The 19,026-nt window shown below is 39.1% G+C and overlaps 1 protein-coding gene and 2 pseudogenes across 1 annotated transcript; all 3 read left to right on the top strand.

Moving 5' to 3' along the window:
• Nucleotides 1-1,657: 1,657 nt before the first annotated feature.
• On the top strand, nt 1,658-4,873 carry LOC146630495 (uncharacterized; annotated as a pseudogene).
• A 5,435-nt stretch (nt 4,874-10,308) lies between these two features.
• Nucleotides 10,309-12,973, top strand: LOC146630494 (uncharacterized; annotated as a pseudogene).
• A 2,538-nt stretch (nt 12,974-15,511) lies between these two features.
• LOC146630493 (uncharacterized) lies at nt 15,512-17,097 on the top strand. Its single transcript, XM_085355890.1, has 2 exons — nt 15,512-15,554; nt 16,322-17,097. The coding sequence occupies exons 1-2, from the start codon at nt 15,512-15,514 to the stop codon at nt 17,095-17,097; spliced, it is 819 nt and encodes a 272-aa protein (XP_085212016.1).
• The last annotated feature ends 1,929 nt before the right edge of the window (nt 17,098-19,026 follow it).

The following is a 19,026-nucleotide window of genomic DNA, read 5'->3' as shown; positions in this document are numbered from 1 at the left end:
AAGGCTGACAGCAAACTGAACACTTCCTGTTGATCATCTGAAGCACGACAGGGGACTGAAGGCAGGGCAGGGATCAGGAAAATAAAGGTTTATAATTTGCACAAATCTTACCCTGCTGGCTGGGAATTTCATTGGGTGGTGGGTGGTTTGGTGCTGACACTGAGCAATTCTGTGAATGCATTTTTATTTATTTATAGAGTTGTCATACAGGGCAAAATGTGAAAAAATTTGCAGTCTTTGCAATGAGTTACTCAGAGTTCTAGACGAGCGCTGGCTAAAAACAGAGGAGGGCCTAGATGGCGCAAGATTTGCCAGCTTTTTCTGCAAGGTTGGGATGGGCGGAGAGGGCTGCCTCTGCAGGACGACAACTAGATTCTTTCTTTGTCATTCTTTGACAACGACACAGCGAGCTGAAGCACTCCTGTCTTTTCAGGCTTACTGTACCTCATAATTCAACCGTGAGTCTCTCTCCACCCTGGTGGCCTGAGGTACCTTCTTAGTCTCTTTTTCCTGCCTCACCACCTTTTCCTCCTTCTGCTGACGTGTTTCAGCTTCATGGATCCTGCCTTGGTTTTTCAGCTTATGCTGCAGAGTAGATAAAACTATCTCTCAAAGTCCACTCCATTGTGATACATATATATTTAACATTACTGTTTCTCATTTTCTAAAGCTTAAAACAACACTAATTTGCTTTAAGACCAAGAGTGCAGCAGGTCAACTATCACAGTAAATATAAGGACTTTTTGTTAATAGGTTGTTGCATTTGCTTTGTAATGCTGACTTCACACAAACTGGACGGCAACACGTTTTTCAACTCGAGCAATCTAAACATCACCACAGTTAAATCAAACCAGTCGTCGTCTGATTTTTGTTATGTTTAAAAACTATAGTGTCACCGTCTGCCTGAGAAATATTCTGCTACAAGTGGGCTTTGGTATTGTTTTTCTCTCCCTCTATCGCCTGGGCGGAGGCCATTGTGGGCTCCCGCCTTTGGCCTACATACCTGGGAGATGGTGAACACCTGCGTCTCATTAACCAGCCTCTACTTACGGGAAGAAGTTAGACTGCTCTTTGCTGGATTGTTGCTTGACTCATGTTAGTGAAGTCCTGGCTAGGACACTAGTAATCTAGTTCTCTTGGATTTTGAATCTTGTGCTAACACGTCGTTTCCCTGTGTACAGACACCCTGGACCTGCCCTTGTTCCTTACAGAAATTCTGGTACGAGAGAGGAGTGAGAGACTGGTGAGACGCCAAGAGAGACAGAAGGAGAGTGAGTGTGTTCCCCCTGCTTTTCCCTGCAGATTCCCTGGAGACCTGATCCCTGCATCCTTGTCTATAGCACTTTGACACTGTCGCACATTTAACTTGGTCTAACACAGGGCCATATAGGTTTTTCCCCTCTTAATAATAAACAACTTCATTTAGGAATTGCATTTTGTGTTTATTTGTGTCATCTTTGTTTAATATTTAAATGTATTCATCAATTTCAGAGAAAGCTCACATACTCAATACCAACAAGAAGAAAGAACTACAAATGACTAAAGTTGCAGTGAGGAAGTGAGATCTGACTAATGACAGGAAGTAAAAAGAGTCATCAGTTCAGAGACTGTGACGGTTGAGATCGACAACAAGAAAGACGTGAGGCAGAGAAGCACGATGGATGAATTCAGATGGATTCAAATGTTTTTATCTCTGATGCTGATGATTCTGATTCCAGGTAAGGATACAGGAAACATTTTATTAGCAACAAAACTAAATATTATCAGTATTACTATGGTCAATAAACTTTACAGTAAATAAGAAAGCTGAGCATGTACTGTTGTTTTAGGGAAATATGGGACATGTTTACAGACCCGAGTCTAAAATCTTCGCTCTGATTGTAAAACTGCTGCATTCTAATTTATCTTTCATATTTCTCATCAATCTTCTCAACAGTATCTGAAACTGAAATATCCATTTTTATGAAAGTTGGAGATGACGTCACTCTGCCTTGTCTAAATGTGATAGATGAGCAGAATAACTGTGACAGTACTGAATGGACCTTTGTTTCAAGACACAAAACAACAGTAGAGCTGATCACACTTGGACAGACAAAGTCAAATCAGACAGACTGAGTGTTACAGCGAACTGTTCTCTGGTTATTAAGAAGCTCACATTTGAGGAAGTTGGTCTTTATTCATGCCTACAGTACAAATTAGGAGAAATACAAACTCTAAACGCTCTGGTTCATCTGTCTCAGGTTAATCTTTTTATTATTAGTCATTGGGAAGCACCTACAAAGAAATCCGTCACAATGAGAACCTGTTCAAACCATTTGATTTTGTGACCAAAGGTGCTGGTGTAATGACTTGTAATTGTGACAGCCCTGACACTTTGATATAAGTACTTGCTTTTGATGAATATATTATCTGTTTTGATTAAGGGACTTGCTTTTGAAGCATTGACTACTTATTTTGAGCAACTGACTTTTCTTTTTGATGAGGTGACTCACTTTTGCGAGTTATCCACCATGTTTTGCAGTTTGCACCAATTGTTTTGAGAAGAGCCTTAGTAGTGGTGCAGAGATCAATTTTGTTGTGAGAAATGCACCAAAGCAACTGATAAAAACTGTAAACTGCTCTGTGGTGACATATGGACAGTGTCATCACACCGTGAATTGGCTGATTAAACGTCAAGATATGAACAAAGATGACAAAGAAATACTGACCTCACAGACTGACTGCTCCACTACTGTGACCCTTTGGAAGTCTCACTATATCTATCCATCAAGATATGAGAAAATGAAGTGTGACGTGACTGATGCTAACACAGGAAGTGTGCAGCTGTTTACCTTTAGCTGTCAGACCTCAGATGAGGAAACAGGTGAGCTCACGATCAGCTGTTTAAAACAACTAAAAATAGCTAAAATATTAATTAGATGTATTTCAGGTGTTTGGGCAAAATAGCTTTTGTTGTGTTTATAATTTTGGGGCGATCGTGGCTCAAGAGTTGGCAGTTTGTCTTGTAATCGGAAGGTTGCCGGTTCGAGCCCCGGCTCCGTCAGTCTCGGTCGTTGTGTCCTTGGGCAAGACACTTCACCTGTTGCCTACTGGTGGTGGTCAGAGGGCCCGGTGGCGCCAGTGTCCGGCAGCCTCGCCTCTGTCAGCTTGTGGGGATAGGTTAATTGATTAATCCAAAGTGCCCATAGGTGTGAATGCGGGAGTGAATGTGAGCGCGAATGATGTCTTTGTGTGTTGGCCCTGCGACAGACTGGCAACCTGTCCAGGGTGTACCCCGCCTCTCGCCCTATGACAGCTGGGAGAGGCTCCAGCACCCCCCGCGACCCTAAGAAGGATAAGCGGAAGCGAATGGATGGATGTATTTCTAACACGCGAACAATGTGAAAAAACTTTTGATTGTTCTTTTTTCATTTATTCAGATGACAAAAAAACAACACAGAAACCAACAAGAAAAACCAAGAGATACACAACTGAAGCAGAAGCAACCACAACAACAATGAAGGATGATTCACAAGGTACTTACATAACACATCCTTATGTCATGTAAACTCTTGTAATCCTTTTTAATGATAATATTTAGTGGAACATAATAATTTCGATTTAAATGTGCCCGATTAAATAAATGAAGAACCTAAATAAGGACGACATAAGAAGAAAAAATGAAAATGTTTCATGAGATATAATCACATTTATTTTAAAATATTTGTTTGATATAAAGTTATTGATTTTTTTATTATGTAATGCCAAGTTTGGATGTTTTCTTTTATTCAGATGTTTCTGTATCTTCGAGGTTCATTATTGTCTCAGTGGGTTTAGCAGCACTTTTAATCACTGCTGTGACAGTCAACACATGGAGCAGAACTAAAGGTAAATTTAATATTGAGGAATTTGAATGATTTTTAAGTTTGATTTGAAACAGAAAAAATGTCTTATCTCATTTTAGGTCAGAAAACACAGATGGATCAAACCACAGTAAGTAACTCAGCAAGTTAAAAGTCTTTTGGTTGTTTTTCTCATCCTTGTTATTTTCTAATAACTGCAGATGATGTTCATGAGATTATTTTGGATTTCCTGAGTTTAAGTGGTTCAGCAGATAATCGAGAGTCAGATGTCTACAACTGGGAGGATATGAAAAACCATACGTGAGAGTTTTGGAAAATTAAATTAACACTGCTTATAAATTAACGGTGAAGTTATGTTTATCTCGCATGCAAACACAGAGAAAAGTAAAAAACACAGACACAATACAAAATCCAGTAAATCCAGCAGGAGAAAGGGACAAGGAAAACTCTGGAATATTTACAAAACAGGGAGAAAGATGAAAAGCACAGATAAGGTCAGTTAAAGTAGGAAGCAATAACACAAAAAGCCATGTGACAAACCTTCAAAATAAAAGTGAAAATAACTGCATAAAAAACCTCAGATTATATCGTTTGTTTTGTTGGACGTCATTGTGGTGCATTTTCTCCTCTCAGTAAAATAAAGAGAGAAAAGAAACACTCAATGTTGGGTCTGCGCTTCAGCAGGCCCGCTAGTTCAGACTTGTTCCCGTGAACAAAGCAAGACGAACAGCTTTAACCGGGTTTTTACTTGCTAGGAAGGGGAGACCTTGGCAGTACAATAATGGTAACATTTAACAATTTCAACCTAACACTCAAAAACACAAAAGAAAAGAAAACTAAGAACTAATGGAAAGAATATAACTGAAACCACAGGTAATAATAAACACAATGCCAATTTATTTGTCTCACAATCTGATACATTTGGTTTTGGGTTTTTTGCTTGTTTTTCACAGGTACATTATGATAAAGTTGATGTTTCAATAAAGTATGAAAGCACTGGAGGCTCTGGTGTTTCTGTCAGATACCACTGATCCACAACATCAGCTCAGCAGAAAAAAACTGCTGTTGTATTATCAGTATAATCTTATCTAGTTTAATAGATTTAATCCTATTGTTACGGCTCTGGCCATCTTTTGAATCACAGTGGCTGGATTTTGCTGGCAGCTGCTGATTGGTTCCATCATCAAGTGGCTGTTTTAAAAATCCTCTCCAGCAGTCTCCCCGGCAGTAGCTGACAGCAGCAGCAGGCCCGTCCTTGGCCTCCAAACCATCTATGACAGATCTGGGTGTGTGATTTCAGAGAACTGCCAAGTTTTGTATTTAGTGTGTTGATACTTTGACTTTTAACTAAGCACTGAAGCAGAAAGAGAGAACTGCCTTATTATTTTCTATCATTTTTTTCTTGTTTATTCAATTAGTGAGTTGGGGGTAGCGCTCGGCTTTTGTTTGTTTTAGATTTCTAAATGACCGTTATGGGTTTTGTAGCATGAGTTTATTGACCGTTAAATACCATTAAATCTGTATCAGTTTCTTCCTTTTTATTGCTTACAATAATGTCATCTGGAGATAAAATGTTTTTCTATTCATTTGTTATCTGCCCACAACTAGTTTTGCTCTAAATGAATGCCTGAAAAAACTGAAAAAGCCAAGTTTGAAAACTGTAAAAAGCATCCAAAAGATAAGAAAGTTAGGCCAAAAATAAAATCAGTAGACCACACCATGAATCGTAAAACCTGAAGTAAGAGGTCAAAACACAAATGCAATATCTTGAGACATCATTTCTGAGAAATTAAAGTGATGAATGAAGAGTTGTTTATGTTGCATTACAGTGAGACATATTTTCAAGGATAGCTGTTGGCAAAGTAGGATCCAAGTGCAGAACTCAAATCCATGTTAAACTCAAAAAGCAGCTTTATTGCTGACCTTAGCAGGCCAAAATGCAAAACACAAAATAATTCAGGCAACACTAAAAACCTGGAAGTCACAAACTAGCCTCTAAGGAACATAGAACATAACAAAGAACAGAAGCAAACTGGGGCTTTAAATACACATGAGGAGATTAGGCCATAGTGGAGACTAGCAACTCAGTTGTACGGTGGCCCTGAGAGGCCACTGCAACTTAAGAAAACACCAGCAATAAGAAAAATGCTGCAAAAGCACACAAAACACAACGAAAAGAGGAAAAACGACAACGGAAATAGGAAAAAACTGATTTCCAAAAGCACAACGTGTTTCTGGGGAGACAATAACCCGACGGACCAGTTGCAGGAACCAAATATGCTAAGAATTGCGCTGGGAGACACTTAAAAGAAGTGGAGGATTTATCGGTTTTGTGAGGAAAGAAAAGATGAGTGGTATATGTGTTAGCCTAACTATTAGCCTAAAAATCCATCATCAGTATTATATGAATCATGATAAAACACACCTAGCATGTTTTGCGTTGTGAGTGCGAATGGTTGTCTGTCTCTGTGTGTTGGCCCTGCGACAGACTGGCGACCTGTCCAGGGTGAACCCCACCTCTCGCCTTATGACAGCTGGGATAGGCTCCAGCAACCCCGCGACACTAAAAAGGATAAGTGGATGGATGGATATTACTGAGGAGTCAGCATGTTTTTCTCTTCATTGTTTAGGTGGATCCTGAAGTTTCCTATGTCACCATCAGCAACACCTAGAAAACCAAGATAAGGTGTTTTGTTTAGTGATATGTTTGTTTGTTTGTTATTATTTTATCTATATATCAGACAGCTTTTTTCAGGTCGTGTTGATGATGAAATGATGCAGTGACTTCTGCTCTAGTGTCAATTTTAAAATAACATAGTTCAAGCTGTTGAAAAAAATGAATTTGCATTTAATGGAAAGACAATTCTTGAATATTTTTTATGGGTCCAACAGATTTAAAGAAACACCAGTTTTTGGGACAGTGCCCAGCTACATTATAATACACTTATTTTTCCTTTTTTTAAATGAAAATATAATTGGTACCAGGAGTTCTTTGCTATGGATATGAGCAGTTGCTCTAAGAGAAGGCTGGATAGAAAACATACAACTAAAACTATTGCTATTGCTAGACTATTGAACAGCACACAGGATTCAGTGCCATGGTCCTAGAGTTTTGAGTTGTATTTGAGTTTCAAATTTGTGTTCTGAAGATCTTCCTTAGCTTCTATTTTTATTATTTATTACCTGTTTTTACTGTTCATCTTATTTTGAATTTTTCCTCTGTCAAAAGAAAAGAAATCCAAAGTATTGAAAGGAATCTATGCTCTTTATTTTGTTCTCATTTTTATGATGATGGGTAGGTTGACAGTTGAGGTCAGGCAGGAGTCTCTGGTCTATTATGTTTGTGGACAACATTAAGAAACAGGTGAAAGACGGCCTGTAGCGGTGGAGGAGTGTTCTGGAGAGAAGTTGTGTGAATGAGAGGGAGACAGGTTTAACAGAGATGCTGCAGGGAGTAGAGGTAATATAGGTGGAGAAATTCAAATACCTGAGGTCAATGAGCCAAAGCAACATTTATGATGTTATTATCATTGTGTAACCACATCATTTCTTTAGGGATTAATACATTTTTCTGATTCTGATTATGTTTTGTTTTTGTCATCCAGCCACTGATCAGCAACATCAACTCAGCAGAGAAAACTGCTGTTATATTATCAATGTCATCTCATCTGGTTTTATAGGTAAATATAAACTAGATGAGAACTTTAAAGCAATGTTAATAGTTTTTGTGTTTCACGCTGTTGTTATTTTAATCTGATAGAAGATGTGTATTCAAGTCTTAATCCTCTCTTATAATATGACTGTTGTTAAATGCCTTTAATGCCTTTATAGTTTGTGTAAGTGAAATATGTGCAGTGTCAAAAGTCCAGTATGAGTTTTATAACATGTCTTTCATGATGATTAAATAGAATCTGAATCAATATCTTGAATATTCTTTTTTATAGTAATGTAATCTGGAAAATATGCATTTCTATTAATTTGGTGAAATTCTATTTTTGCAGAACAAATTTTAAACTCTCACAGTTTATGTCTGAGCACTTTTTTGTGTATTATTCCTTTTATCCGCCAGAGGTCCTCAGTTTTCCAGTATTTGCACAGTCACCTGTTAGAGACTTAGAAACTTAGACTTAGAGCTTTTTATTGTCATTGTGCAGTTTCTTGCACAGCGAAATTGGGTAGCTGAACCACAAAGGTGCTAAAGTAAGAAGAGAAACCAATATACAACGAAGGCGGAAAATAAATAAATAATTAAATAAATAGAATAAAATAAAAAACAGTGTATATGTATACATATGTGAGTGGAACTATATACATGGTGTATGTGTAGGAAACATTGAAACAGACTGGGACCAAAATAATTGCACATGAGCCAAAAATATTGCACAGAACATGGAAAGACTGAGATATTGCACATAGATGATCAACAGCAGTGTCAGGGTGGATGATCGCTGGTTGCCAACCTTGACTGACTGTGAACGGTCTGTGAGGAAGTTTTTGATCCATGCACATGTGGAGGGGGGGAGTCCAAGTTTACCAGCTTGTCTATAAGAATGTCTTGGATGATAGTATTGAGCTGAAATCAACGAAGAGCATCCTTACTGATGTCCCAGGATTCTCCAGGTGATGCAGAGCGGAGTGGAGAGCAGTGGAAATTGCATCCTCTGTGGACCTATTTGCCTTGTAGGCAAACTGGTGGGGGTCAAAGCTGGGTGGGAGGCAGTCCTTTATGTGTTTTAGGACGAGCTTCTCAAAGCACTTTGCAACCACTGGAGTCAGTGCGATGGGTCTGTAGTCACTGAGGCTACTGATGGTGGTGGACTTGGGGACTGGGACTATTGTTGACAATTTCAGGCAGTGAGGGACAGAGGCATGTGTCAGGGAGAGGTTGAATAGTCTGGTGAACACAGGAGCCAGCTGGTCGGCGCAGGCTTTGAGCACTCTACCAGCAGCTTTAATGACACCACTCCCAAGACTTGTCTCAATTTTCAATTTTGTGCCTCCTCATCTCCTGTGTCCTCCTGCTCATGAGCTGCAAATCATTTTCAGTAAACCAAGTAAACCATGTTAAAGGATGTTTTAACTCAGAGGAAAGAGAGGAGAGGAGACTTGCTGCAGGAGTTATAATCAAGGATGCACAGATGTGTCCAGAAACTTTTGCTTCACAACCCTGGTACACATCTTCTGCTTGCTTGGTCACAATTTCTGTTTTAAATATATCAGTAAAACACCAACAGATAGTTTGAGTCTGTCCTGCCTCCTTCCTGCTCTCCTCACACAACTGTGAAAGACTGAACACAAACTCTCTAAACCCTTAAACCGATTTCATACTGTCAGCGTTCAACAATTGTGATAATAGTTTGTGTTTCTGATGTTTAACTGTCCGTTATTATAAAGTCAAACCTCATGAGCTCTGCTGCTGTTGTAGCCACACTCTCACCAAAACACTTTCAGTTCTCAGAAACGTCTTCAGTTCAACAATGAGGAAGAGGAGCGTCTCAGACCTGCTTTATGTTCTGTAGCTGCAGCTGTGTAATCAAATGATCTATTAGACATCAAAAGTCCAACTGTGGTGGCGGAGGTGTTTGACCCTTCAACAGAACCTTGTTATGTGCTTTCATTTTCTTACATTTTAAAGAAAGAGAAGCTGCATTAATAGAAACATTTATCTTAAACTTCACACACTCAACTTCCTCAGTCGTCTGTTTATTTTCAGGGAGTGAAACACATGAAGCTTAAGTTCAGCCTTCACGAGTACAATGAGGAAGACTTATAATCACACTTCTGTCTACTTCCTGGGTGTTTAGTGGCCAGAGCTTTTCATCACTTCCACTTTCGAACACTGTCCAGCTGATTGCTGACATCACTGGTCAAGTCCAATCGTCTTTCTCCCGGCCTTCTTCAAGACAATCAGCCTCCACTTCATGTACTTTAAATCTCCCTGCTCATCTTTCAATCTCCCTTCCAGACATGTTACTCAGCGCTCCATCCAATTCTCCATCTTAACCACCACCATGTCTGGACTGTGGGGGGTCCTGCCTAAATTCTTTCATCAGCTGGAATCCAATCAGCCGTGAAGGCCATCAGAGTCCAATCACCAAATAGCTTGACTGGATTCTGTTTATCAGTTAATCATCTTCAATTCATCCTAACAATCAGTATTTAAATCACTGTCAGTCTGTCACAAATGCTCTGTGGGAATAGACACAAAGTGCACCTGCTGAATGTGATTTCTCATTACAATAAATTATGTTTATAAAAATCATGAATTTCAGACACATGAAAAGCTGACATACTCAACCTATGAAACATTATCATCAGCAAAAATAACAACTGGGTCCCTAAAGCTGTGATGAGGAAGTGACATCTCACTGATGACAGGAAGTACAAACAGTCTTACAGAGTCATCAGTTCAGAGGGTGTGACAGTCGAGATCAAGAACAAGAAAGAAGTGAGACAGAGAAGCACGATGGATGAATTCAGATGGATTCAAATGTTTTCATGTCTGATGCTCATGATTCAGATCGCAGGTAAGAATACAGGAAACACTTAAATAGCAGTCAAACTAAATATTGTTCATATTATTACAGTCAACAACCTTTACAGTAAATAAGAGAGCTGAGCATGCTCTGTTTATGAACTTGTGTCTAAAATATCTTCACTCTAACTGTAAAAGTGCTGTATTCTAATGTCTATCATATTTCTCTTCAATCTTCTCAACAGTATCTGTAACTGAAGCCTCCATGTTTATTAAAGTTGGAGATGACGTCACTCTGCCTTGTGTGAATGTGATAGATGAGCAGAATAACTGTGATGGGACTACGTAGAGCTGATCACACTTGGACAGATTGGTGAACAAGCTAAAACTAAATCAGACAGACTGAGTTACAGTGAACTGTTCTCTGCTCATAAAGAAGCTCACAGTCGGGGATGTTGGTTGTTATTATTGTCGACAATACAAATTAGACAAAATACAATCTACACATACTCTGGTTCATCAGTCTTTGGTTGATCTCTCTGTTATTACCTGTGAGTATTTACATCAAAATATTTTCAGTTCAAATCTTTTCTGTCATGGTCCTGGGCCATGAGGGCCCAGTATTCTTAGTTCCTTGTATTTTTGTATTTCGTTCCTTATTTAGGCCATGTTTTCTGAGTTGCCCTGTTGTGTTGTTCCCTAAGTGTTTTCCCTTCATGGCTTTTACCCCCTGTGTGCCCCTCTGTGTATCTGTGAGCCCTCGTCTCTCCTTATGTTTTATTCCATGTTTCCCCTGCCCATTATGTCTAAGTTCTCCCCGTGCTCTCTCTCCCCCCTGTGTGCCCTCTATGTATTTATGAGCCCTCGTCTCCCTTTGTGGTTGTTTCATGTTTCCCCAGCCCGTTATGTCTGTGTTTTCCCCGTGCTCTCTCTCCTCCTGTCTGAACCTCTGTGCCTGTACATGTCATGTTCAGTTCACCCCGCCCTGTCTCGTTATGATTATCAGTGTCACCTGTGTTCCCCGTGTGTGCCCACTTTCCTCGTTTACCCTCTGTGTATTTCTGTCTGAGTCTCCCTCTGTTCGGCGTCGCGTTCTCCCTCGTGCCGTGTGTGGTTCTCCCCGTGTCTTCTGGTATATGTTACTTTAGCTTTTCCCAGTTTAGTGTAGTTTTGCATTGCTTTTGTATCATCGTTATTGTTTATCACCTGTCAGCAATAAAGCTGCATTTTGAGTTTATCCCCCGTGTCTGTGAGTTTGCAATTTGGGTCCTCATCCTGCCTGCCACACGGCCGAATCATGACATTTTCAGGACATAAAATGCTCAATAATCATACTGAAACTGATTAAGATAACTTGACTAATTTCCGCTCTGTTTGTCTCACTTTGTTACATTATGTTCACCAGTGACTGAACATAAGGACACTGATACGGTGACGTTAAGCTGCTCTGTGCTGACATATGAACAGTGTCATCACACAGTGAAGTGGCTGCTTGAAGGTCGAGATGTGGACAAAGAGAACAAAGAAATAGTGACTTCACAGACTCACTGCGCTGCCACTGTGTCTTTTCTGAAGAATAATTATTTATACTCATCACGTCATAAAATATTGAAATGTGAAGTGACTGACACTAACACAAGAAGAGTGCAGCTGTTTACTTTCGACCGTCAGCCATCAGGTGAGGAAACAGGTGAGATCAGGATCAGCTGTTAATATAAGTAAAATCACATCAAACATTTACTTAAATATTTCAAGTGTGAAAGTAGAATATTGTTTCTCATGTTTACATCAGATGAGAAACATGAAAAACTTTTGTGCTTTTACTTTTTCATTTATTCAGGTGACACAAAAACAACAAAGAATCCAGCCAGAAAAACTGAAATAAGCACAAAATCAGAAACAACCCCAACAATGAAGAGTCCTTCAAAAGCAGGACTGAAGATTAAGCTGGTTGCATAAATATCTGTTTATTTTAAATTTATTTGAGCTTTTGAAATGATATGCAAATGAAAACTCACTTTAACTTTGTATATAAATACTTTTAAATACAAATCATATCACAGAAATTTGCACATTTATTAATAAAATGCTGTTACATTTTTAAAAGAAAGGAATTTACACGGAACAGAAAACTGCAACCAAATAATTTTAATAATCACATTTTTTGTGTTTGACAGATTTTTTGTTTCTTTGAGGTTCATTGTTGTCTCTGTGGGATTAGCAGCGCTTTTAATAACTGCTGCAACAGTCAATATAAGGACAAGACATAAAGGTACATTTAAGATTGAATGATTTTGAATTTTAAAACAAAACTGAAATTGACTTTCTTCTCTCATTTTAGGGAACAAAACTCAGATGGATGAAACCACAGTAAGTACAAATCTCAATAATCCTAAGGTTGTTATTCTGATCTTGTTATTTGATATTGTCATTGACCCATAACTGTGGATGATGATGTAGAAGTGTCTTTGGATAATGGGATTAAATAAACATGAACCAGCTGTCCCTCTCTGAGGGAGTGTTAACAAAAACAAAACTGCCTTCACAGAGACAGTTTTCATCCAGATATAACTGGACTGTGTCTGTTTTCCAGGGACTGAGTTTAAACCCTGCAGAGACTCAGTCTGCTCCTCAAACCAGCTGGGACTCGGTGTGATCACACACTTCACCCAGAGTTTAGACTACTTGTCAAAGTGTGCTCTGTAAATACAAATGTGTGTGACTCACTGTGAGAGCAGACGAGAGATAAGAAAGTTGGACAATGCAAAAATGTGTTTTAGTGCAACTGCAATTTTGTATTTACAGCTCACTTGTTTCAAAATTCCATTTTTTGAATAAATTGTTTGGATGATTGATGTTTGTTTTTTTTAAATAGCCTCATATTTAAATTTGTTTATTGATCTGAAACTTTCACATGTGAAAAACATACAAAAAAAGGAAATAAGGAAGAAGCCAAAGACTTTTTCACTCCACTGTAAATCAAGTAGTTGTAATCTTGAAGGAAGATTTCATGAATGCTGTTTCAGGGTAAAGAGAGTGTCCGTCATTATCACGAGTTTGAAGCTGGAAATCAAATGGATTATGTTGAAAGTTGTCAGTTTGTCGGCCCCGAAGGAAAAGACTATTTGTGGAGTAAGATGGATAAAGATGGAAATGTGCTAAACAGTGAAAAGAGTGTGTTGGGAAGATGGAACGAGTACTCTGAGGACCTGATGAATGTAAAAAATGAGAGAAAGAGGAGGATGAATGGTCAGTTAAAAGTGTCCAATGTTGGGGAAGTCCTGACGTGAAGGGAGCTTAGGAGCAGTTACAGCAAAGGCAGCATTAATCTGTTTATCAAACATTAGATTAGAGTAAAAAAAAACACTCCTAGGTTCCTTGCAAAGGTTTTTATTATTATTATTATGAATTCCTAAAGGGCCAAAGTCACAGCGGTCACAGGGACCAAACACAATCACCTCTGTTTTCTGTTCATTTAGGTTAAGGAAGTTAAAAGCCATCCATGCCATCCTCAACATCCTCCAAACAATCTAGCAAACCCTTCAGACGACTCACAGATTCACGTTTCAGTGGCAGGTAAATCTGTGAGTTGTCTGCATAGCAATGGAATGAGATCCCATGTTTTTCAAAAAATTGAACCCATGGGGAGCATATAAATAGAAAAGAGAACTGGACCAAGATTGGACTCCTTGAGGACCCCACAAGAAAGTGAGGCTTCTGAGGACGATGTTTCCCCCAATCTAACAGAAAAACTTTGGTTGGACAGGTAAGATTTAAACCACTCCAAAGCAGTCCCTTTGATTCTGACACAGTGCTCAAGCCGAGCGATAAGAATCCCATCAAATGCAGCACTGAGGTCTAACAGTATTAAAATGGCAAAATCTCCCAAGTCAGAAAAGTTAAAAGGTCATTAAAAACTTTTACAAGAGCAGTTTCAGTGTTGTGGTGCGTTTTTAAAACCAGACTGAAATACTTCACTAATGCCATTTTTATCTAGAAAGGTCTGGAGCTGAAGAAGGACAACTTTCTTTAGGAATGTCTGGACTGACAACCAAACATATCAAGCTTCTGTGTTTGAGCCAGAGACTGCACTTGTGGGTGAACAATACAAACATTTTATATTTCTTATATCAGTAATGTAACTTGCAACAAAACGTTCTGGGAAGCTTAAACTTAGTTTCAGAATAATTAAATCTGAGACTTTGTTTTATTGAAAAGGTTAATAAAGTTTGAAATTGTATCAAAAATAAAACAAATCATTAAATAACACTGGCTACAATATTGGTAACATATGTGTGTTGTTCAACAGAACTTTTTCCCAGGCTTTTGTTTATATGCTCAGTCGAAAACCACTTTAACATAATTTTCAGCATAATTACTATTTTTTGTGACTATTCAGTACTTGAGTATAATTTATTGAATTATTTAGTAATAAATATGAAGTAAAAAGTTTTGATCACAAATGGGATTTTTCCAAAACTAAGCTTGCTTAATAGTTCTGAACTGTTACTGTAAAGTTTATAATAAAGTCATAATAACCTGATATTTAGAATCTCCATATATCATTTCCTTTATGCTTATATGTTGTCAAACAATGGCAGTAAGAAACATAGTGTTAAAATAGCTCTATATAGCATTATCTAATCTTGAGAAGAGGTCAAAGGTCAGTTATGGGGTCTTGCTATATGCTATGAGACAAACATAGCACAGTTTTAAGTATCATAGTTTCTAGGCTCTAAGGCTTTGTCAGTTTAATAGTGAGCTTTACAAGATTGATTTTCGTGCTAAAAGCTGGCACAGAACTAAGTTCGCTTATGACCACTAGAGCTGGAAACAACCTCAAGCAATCCTAAGGCTAATCAGCACGGCTAGCATTGTTAAATGTTGTCATTGCTAACATATAGCTGTTTAACAGCATAGTGAGTAGCGAGAACGCTAAGTTATTGTTAGCTTTTAAAAGAAAAATGTTGGCAACCGTAACCATGGCCTGCGGAGGGTATATAAATGCTGCACAAGGTTCCATTCGTCCCTTTACACTTGCTATTGGACTTGTTTTGACCTGCTCCAACCTCAGCCTGTGGAAAGTTAAGTTTTCGGGAAAATATTTACTGAAAGCGGATTTGACTTGCTCGCCACAACAAGTACTTCATCTTTGGATTGTTTGTACTTGTTTTTCATACAGCAAAGCCTGAAGATGGCTCGTCGTGGACTCGACAGCCCCCTGGACTTCGCTGCAGGTACTTTTAACATTTCTTCAGTTATTTTAAGAGCTACTAAATGACTGTAATAATTTAATAAGTTCCAGTGTGAATATCAAGTTTTAATGTTATCAAAATATGCTTATTCCAATATTTTTCCCCGTAAATTGTTTGTATGTTTTAAATTTTCCGGGAGAGGTGTAGAAATTATTAACGACTGGTGTATGAATTTGAAAAAAAAGGTGTTACTTTGATTTGAAGGCTTCAAATTTGACACTTTTTTAATGATTTGGTTAAAAATAGCTTAACGGACTAAAATTTGTAAAATGCCCCAAAATCAGTCTCTGTGGTAACAGCATCTTCAGCATGTCATGACGTCAGAACACACAGGTGTAAACACACCAGATCCCGGTCCCCTCCTAACATCCTGTTCTTCTTGGATCAAAGGCTTTATTGAAATAAACTATAACTTTTCCCCTGCTACAAAACATGATAATAAAAAATAACAAAAATAAATGAATATAAAAAAGAATATGAAAACAGTAATCATAGTACAGTAGTAATAATGGTATCCTTATGTTATGCCACTACTATATCTTATTATATAGCAGTTAATGATGTGAACTTAGTTGACTTAGCTGTTTTTTGCTTGCATGAACAAGTAGAAGTGTCATTCAGTCTGACATAAATGTAGCCTAAAATGCTTTTCTCTCATCGTCTGCTCAAACTAACAGATGTAGCTCTGTTCCTTTAGCACTTGATGTTTATTACATTCTTAATGTTATTTTAAACTTGTTTCCTCACAGGTCGTCTCGACTACGTGGTTGAGCGTCCTGCAGAAGAAGGCCTTCCAGAGGTCATCAGGATCCTGGATGACTCTGATACCGAGCGTGTCAGTGAAGGTGAGTATGGTGAGTATATCCCTCTCCCATCCTCACCCTCTTCTCCTGAAGCACAGGATCCTGATGACAGTGAAGAGGAAGGTGAGTACCCTCCCTACATACCTGAGGACGTCGAAGAGGTGAGTGAAGACACTGACAATTCCTCTGACTGGAACAACTCAGAAGAGTGGGCCGATTGGCCTAGTGACGACTCGGGGTATGACACCATGGATGAGAGAGCTGATTCCCCTCTCATCCAGGAGCTCCCTCCAGAGCCGTTTTGGCACGATTGGCAACATCCTATTGCTCCAGGTGCTGCCCCGTTCGCCATGCCGCCTTTCGGCCAGGCCAACGCCCCACTCTTCCCGGTTGGTGATCCTTTAGCTTCTCCTGCTTCCTCTGCTCCTCCCTCAGCTGCTTCCTCTCCTGCTCCCTTAGCTGCTTCCTCCCCTGCTCCCTCAGCTCCTTCCTCTCCTGCTCCTTCTTCCGCTACTCTCTCAGCTTCTCCTTCAACCTCAGCTCTCACCTCCTCAGCAAAGAGAAGCGGAGACGACACCTGCACTGATGAGGTAAGTGCAAAGAGGTGCAAGGTAAGTGATGACACGTTTTATGGCCCTTCAACATCCTCGGGTTCTGTTGGTGTCAGACGCTTCTGGGAAAGGCCTTTTAACCTTTCACTTGATGACAGCGACTCTGACTAGATTATGTTAGAACTTGTTTTTAAGCTTTAAATGTTTAAGTTGGCCTTTGCAGTGTTTGTAAATGACTAACATTTTTTTCTCAAGCTCTAGCTCACCATGCAGGACAAAGGTAAGTCCGTACTTAATGTCAACACAAATAAGTAGAAAAGGTTTAAAATGATGTCGTGAACTGACTGTAGTCTCTTGTTTTTACATAAGGTATAGCCTGTGGCTCAGGGATCAGAGGTAAGGTAAAAACACATAACAGAAGAAAAGTAAAGTGAACAACTCTGTGATCTGTGAATTCATGCTTTTCTCTTTGTCTTTTTGTCTTCAGGTGCTTTACACTTGTCCTCTCCCAGCATTCAGCACTTCAGACACTCAACGCCCAGGACCGAGCTAACACAGAGAGATACTCCACCCAGAAGACAGCCTTACCCCAACCCGATGAGAAGGATGGATGACCAAATGACAAACTGGAGAGTGGTGCTGTGTTCCAGCTATGTAAGTTATCACCTCACATTGGCTACAAACTGTCTTGAAGACTAAATCCTTCCAATAGCTGGTGTAAATCATCGTCCTACAGTACTGTAGGTTTAAGTTTAGTTATAGTTATTGTGTGTATATGTTGAGTTTAAAATTGCATTTTAACAACATGCTGCAGCTACCAACAATGGAAATGCTGTTTTGTGTTAAAATGACGTCTTTCTCGTGTTATTGCTTTGCAGGGCAGCTGAGAGTGGACAGAGCTGCACAGAGGACCAAAGATCCACTCTCAGCACTTCATACCTGACTGGCCACAGCACCACCCCTCTTCACCCAGGGTGAGGAGGGCCCTGACCCCACCTGCACAGAGGGAGTTGTGAACATGCACTTCTGTGTCGGTGGGTTTAGGAGCCTCCTCACACTCACACGGATGAAGACTGTCACTGGAAGATGTCTCCATTGCATCAGCAGGACGTAAGCATTTGTATAATATTACAGTTTGTGATGTTTTATACATGTTTTTATTGCTTCACTTCAAACTAGGAGATATAAAATAAACCAGTTTTCATAATATTTTCTGTGTATTTAGTTGTTTTCTTAATAAGTTATTTGGAACATCATTGCAACCTGTCAGCTTTTTATTGGGGATTTATAAAGTTGCTGGTGGCTCAAGTGTGTACAGTGGGGTGTTGTTTTTGTCACATGGTAAAAGTGACCTCATAGGGAGCAAAAAGAACAACTGAACAATTTGGGGATTCACAGACTTTGGTAATCATTAAAAGATGAAGAAAAATAGTTTTATGTGATCAGTTTTAAGTAGTGAGCAGCAATTTAATCAAATGCTGGGATGAAATGGGACAAAAGGGTCATGTGACAGCCACATTAGTTCCCTTCCCTCGTTTAACAATGTGTAAGCAGACTGCTTTAACCTGCAATTTACTGCATGTTATTAGGCTGCATGGTACAACCACAGTCTGCTAACCACCTGTGGTGAGCGAAGGTTTTGAGGCATTGTTCGAACTACTGATGAAGCTTTATCAATGCTTGTTAAGTTTCCCAACCACATTTCATCCCGATGGTCCAAGGCTTACATCTTTATGCTCACAAACGTGCTTCTGTAATTAACCAGTAACAAATGTATTACTTTAAGTTACAGTGTGAGGGGCACTGATGAACATAAATTAGATTTAACTTGATTATGTGTTTAGGTCAAGAGACACAGACCTTCATCTGTAAGAGGCTTTTCTTAAATGTCTGATCACGATGTTTGTGTTTGTCTGCAGCATCACTGCAGCAGAGAGGGTATAACACAAGGCCACAGTCACGTGGTATTCTGTCCTGCTATTAAGTGAATAAAATACTGAAACTCTGGCAGTAGACTGGAGCGAGGCAAAGAGTATGTAAAGGGACAATAAGAGGAAATGATGGGAGAAAAAAAAAAAACATACATGTCTGAGAAACAAA

The sequence above is a fragment of the Diplotaxodon limnothrissa genome, linkage group LG6 (assembly GCF_057381915.1).
Source record: "Diplotaxodon limnothrissa isolate DT_005_m linkage group LG6, D_limnothrissa_male_GT1.1, whole genome shotgun sequence".
NCBI classification, from domain to species: Eukaryota; Metazoa; Chordata; class Actinopteri; order Cichliformes; family Cichlidae; genus Diplotaxodon; species Diplotaxodon limnothrissa.
This window is presented reverse-complemented; position numbering and strand designations above follow the sequence as displayed.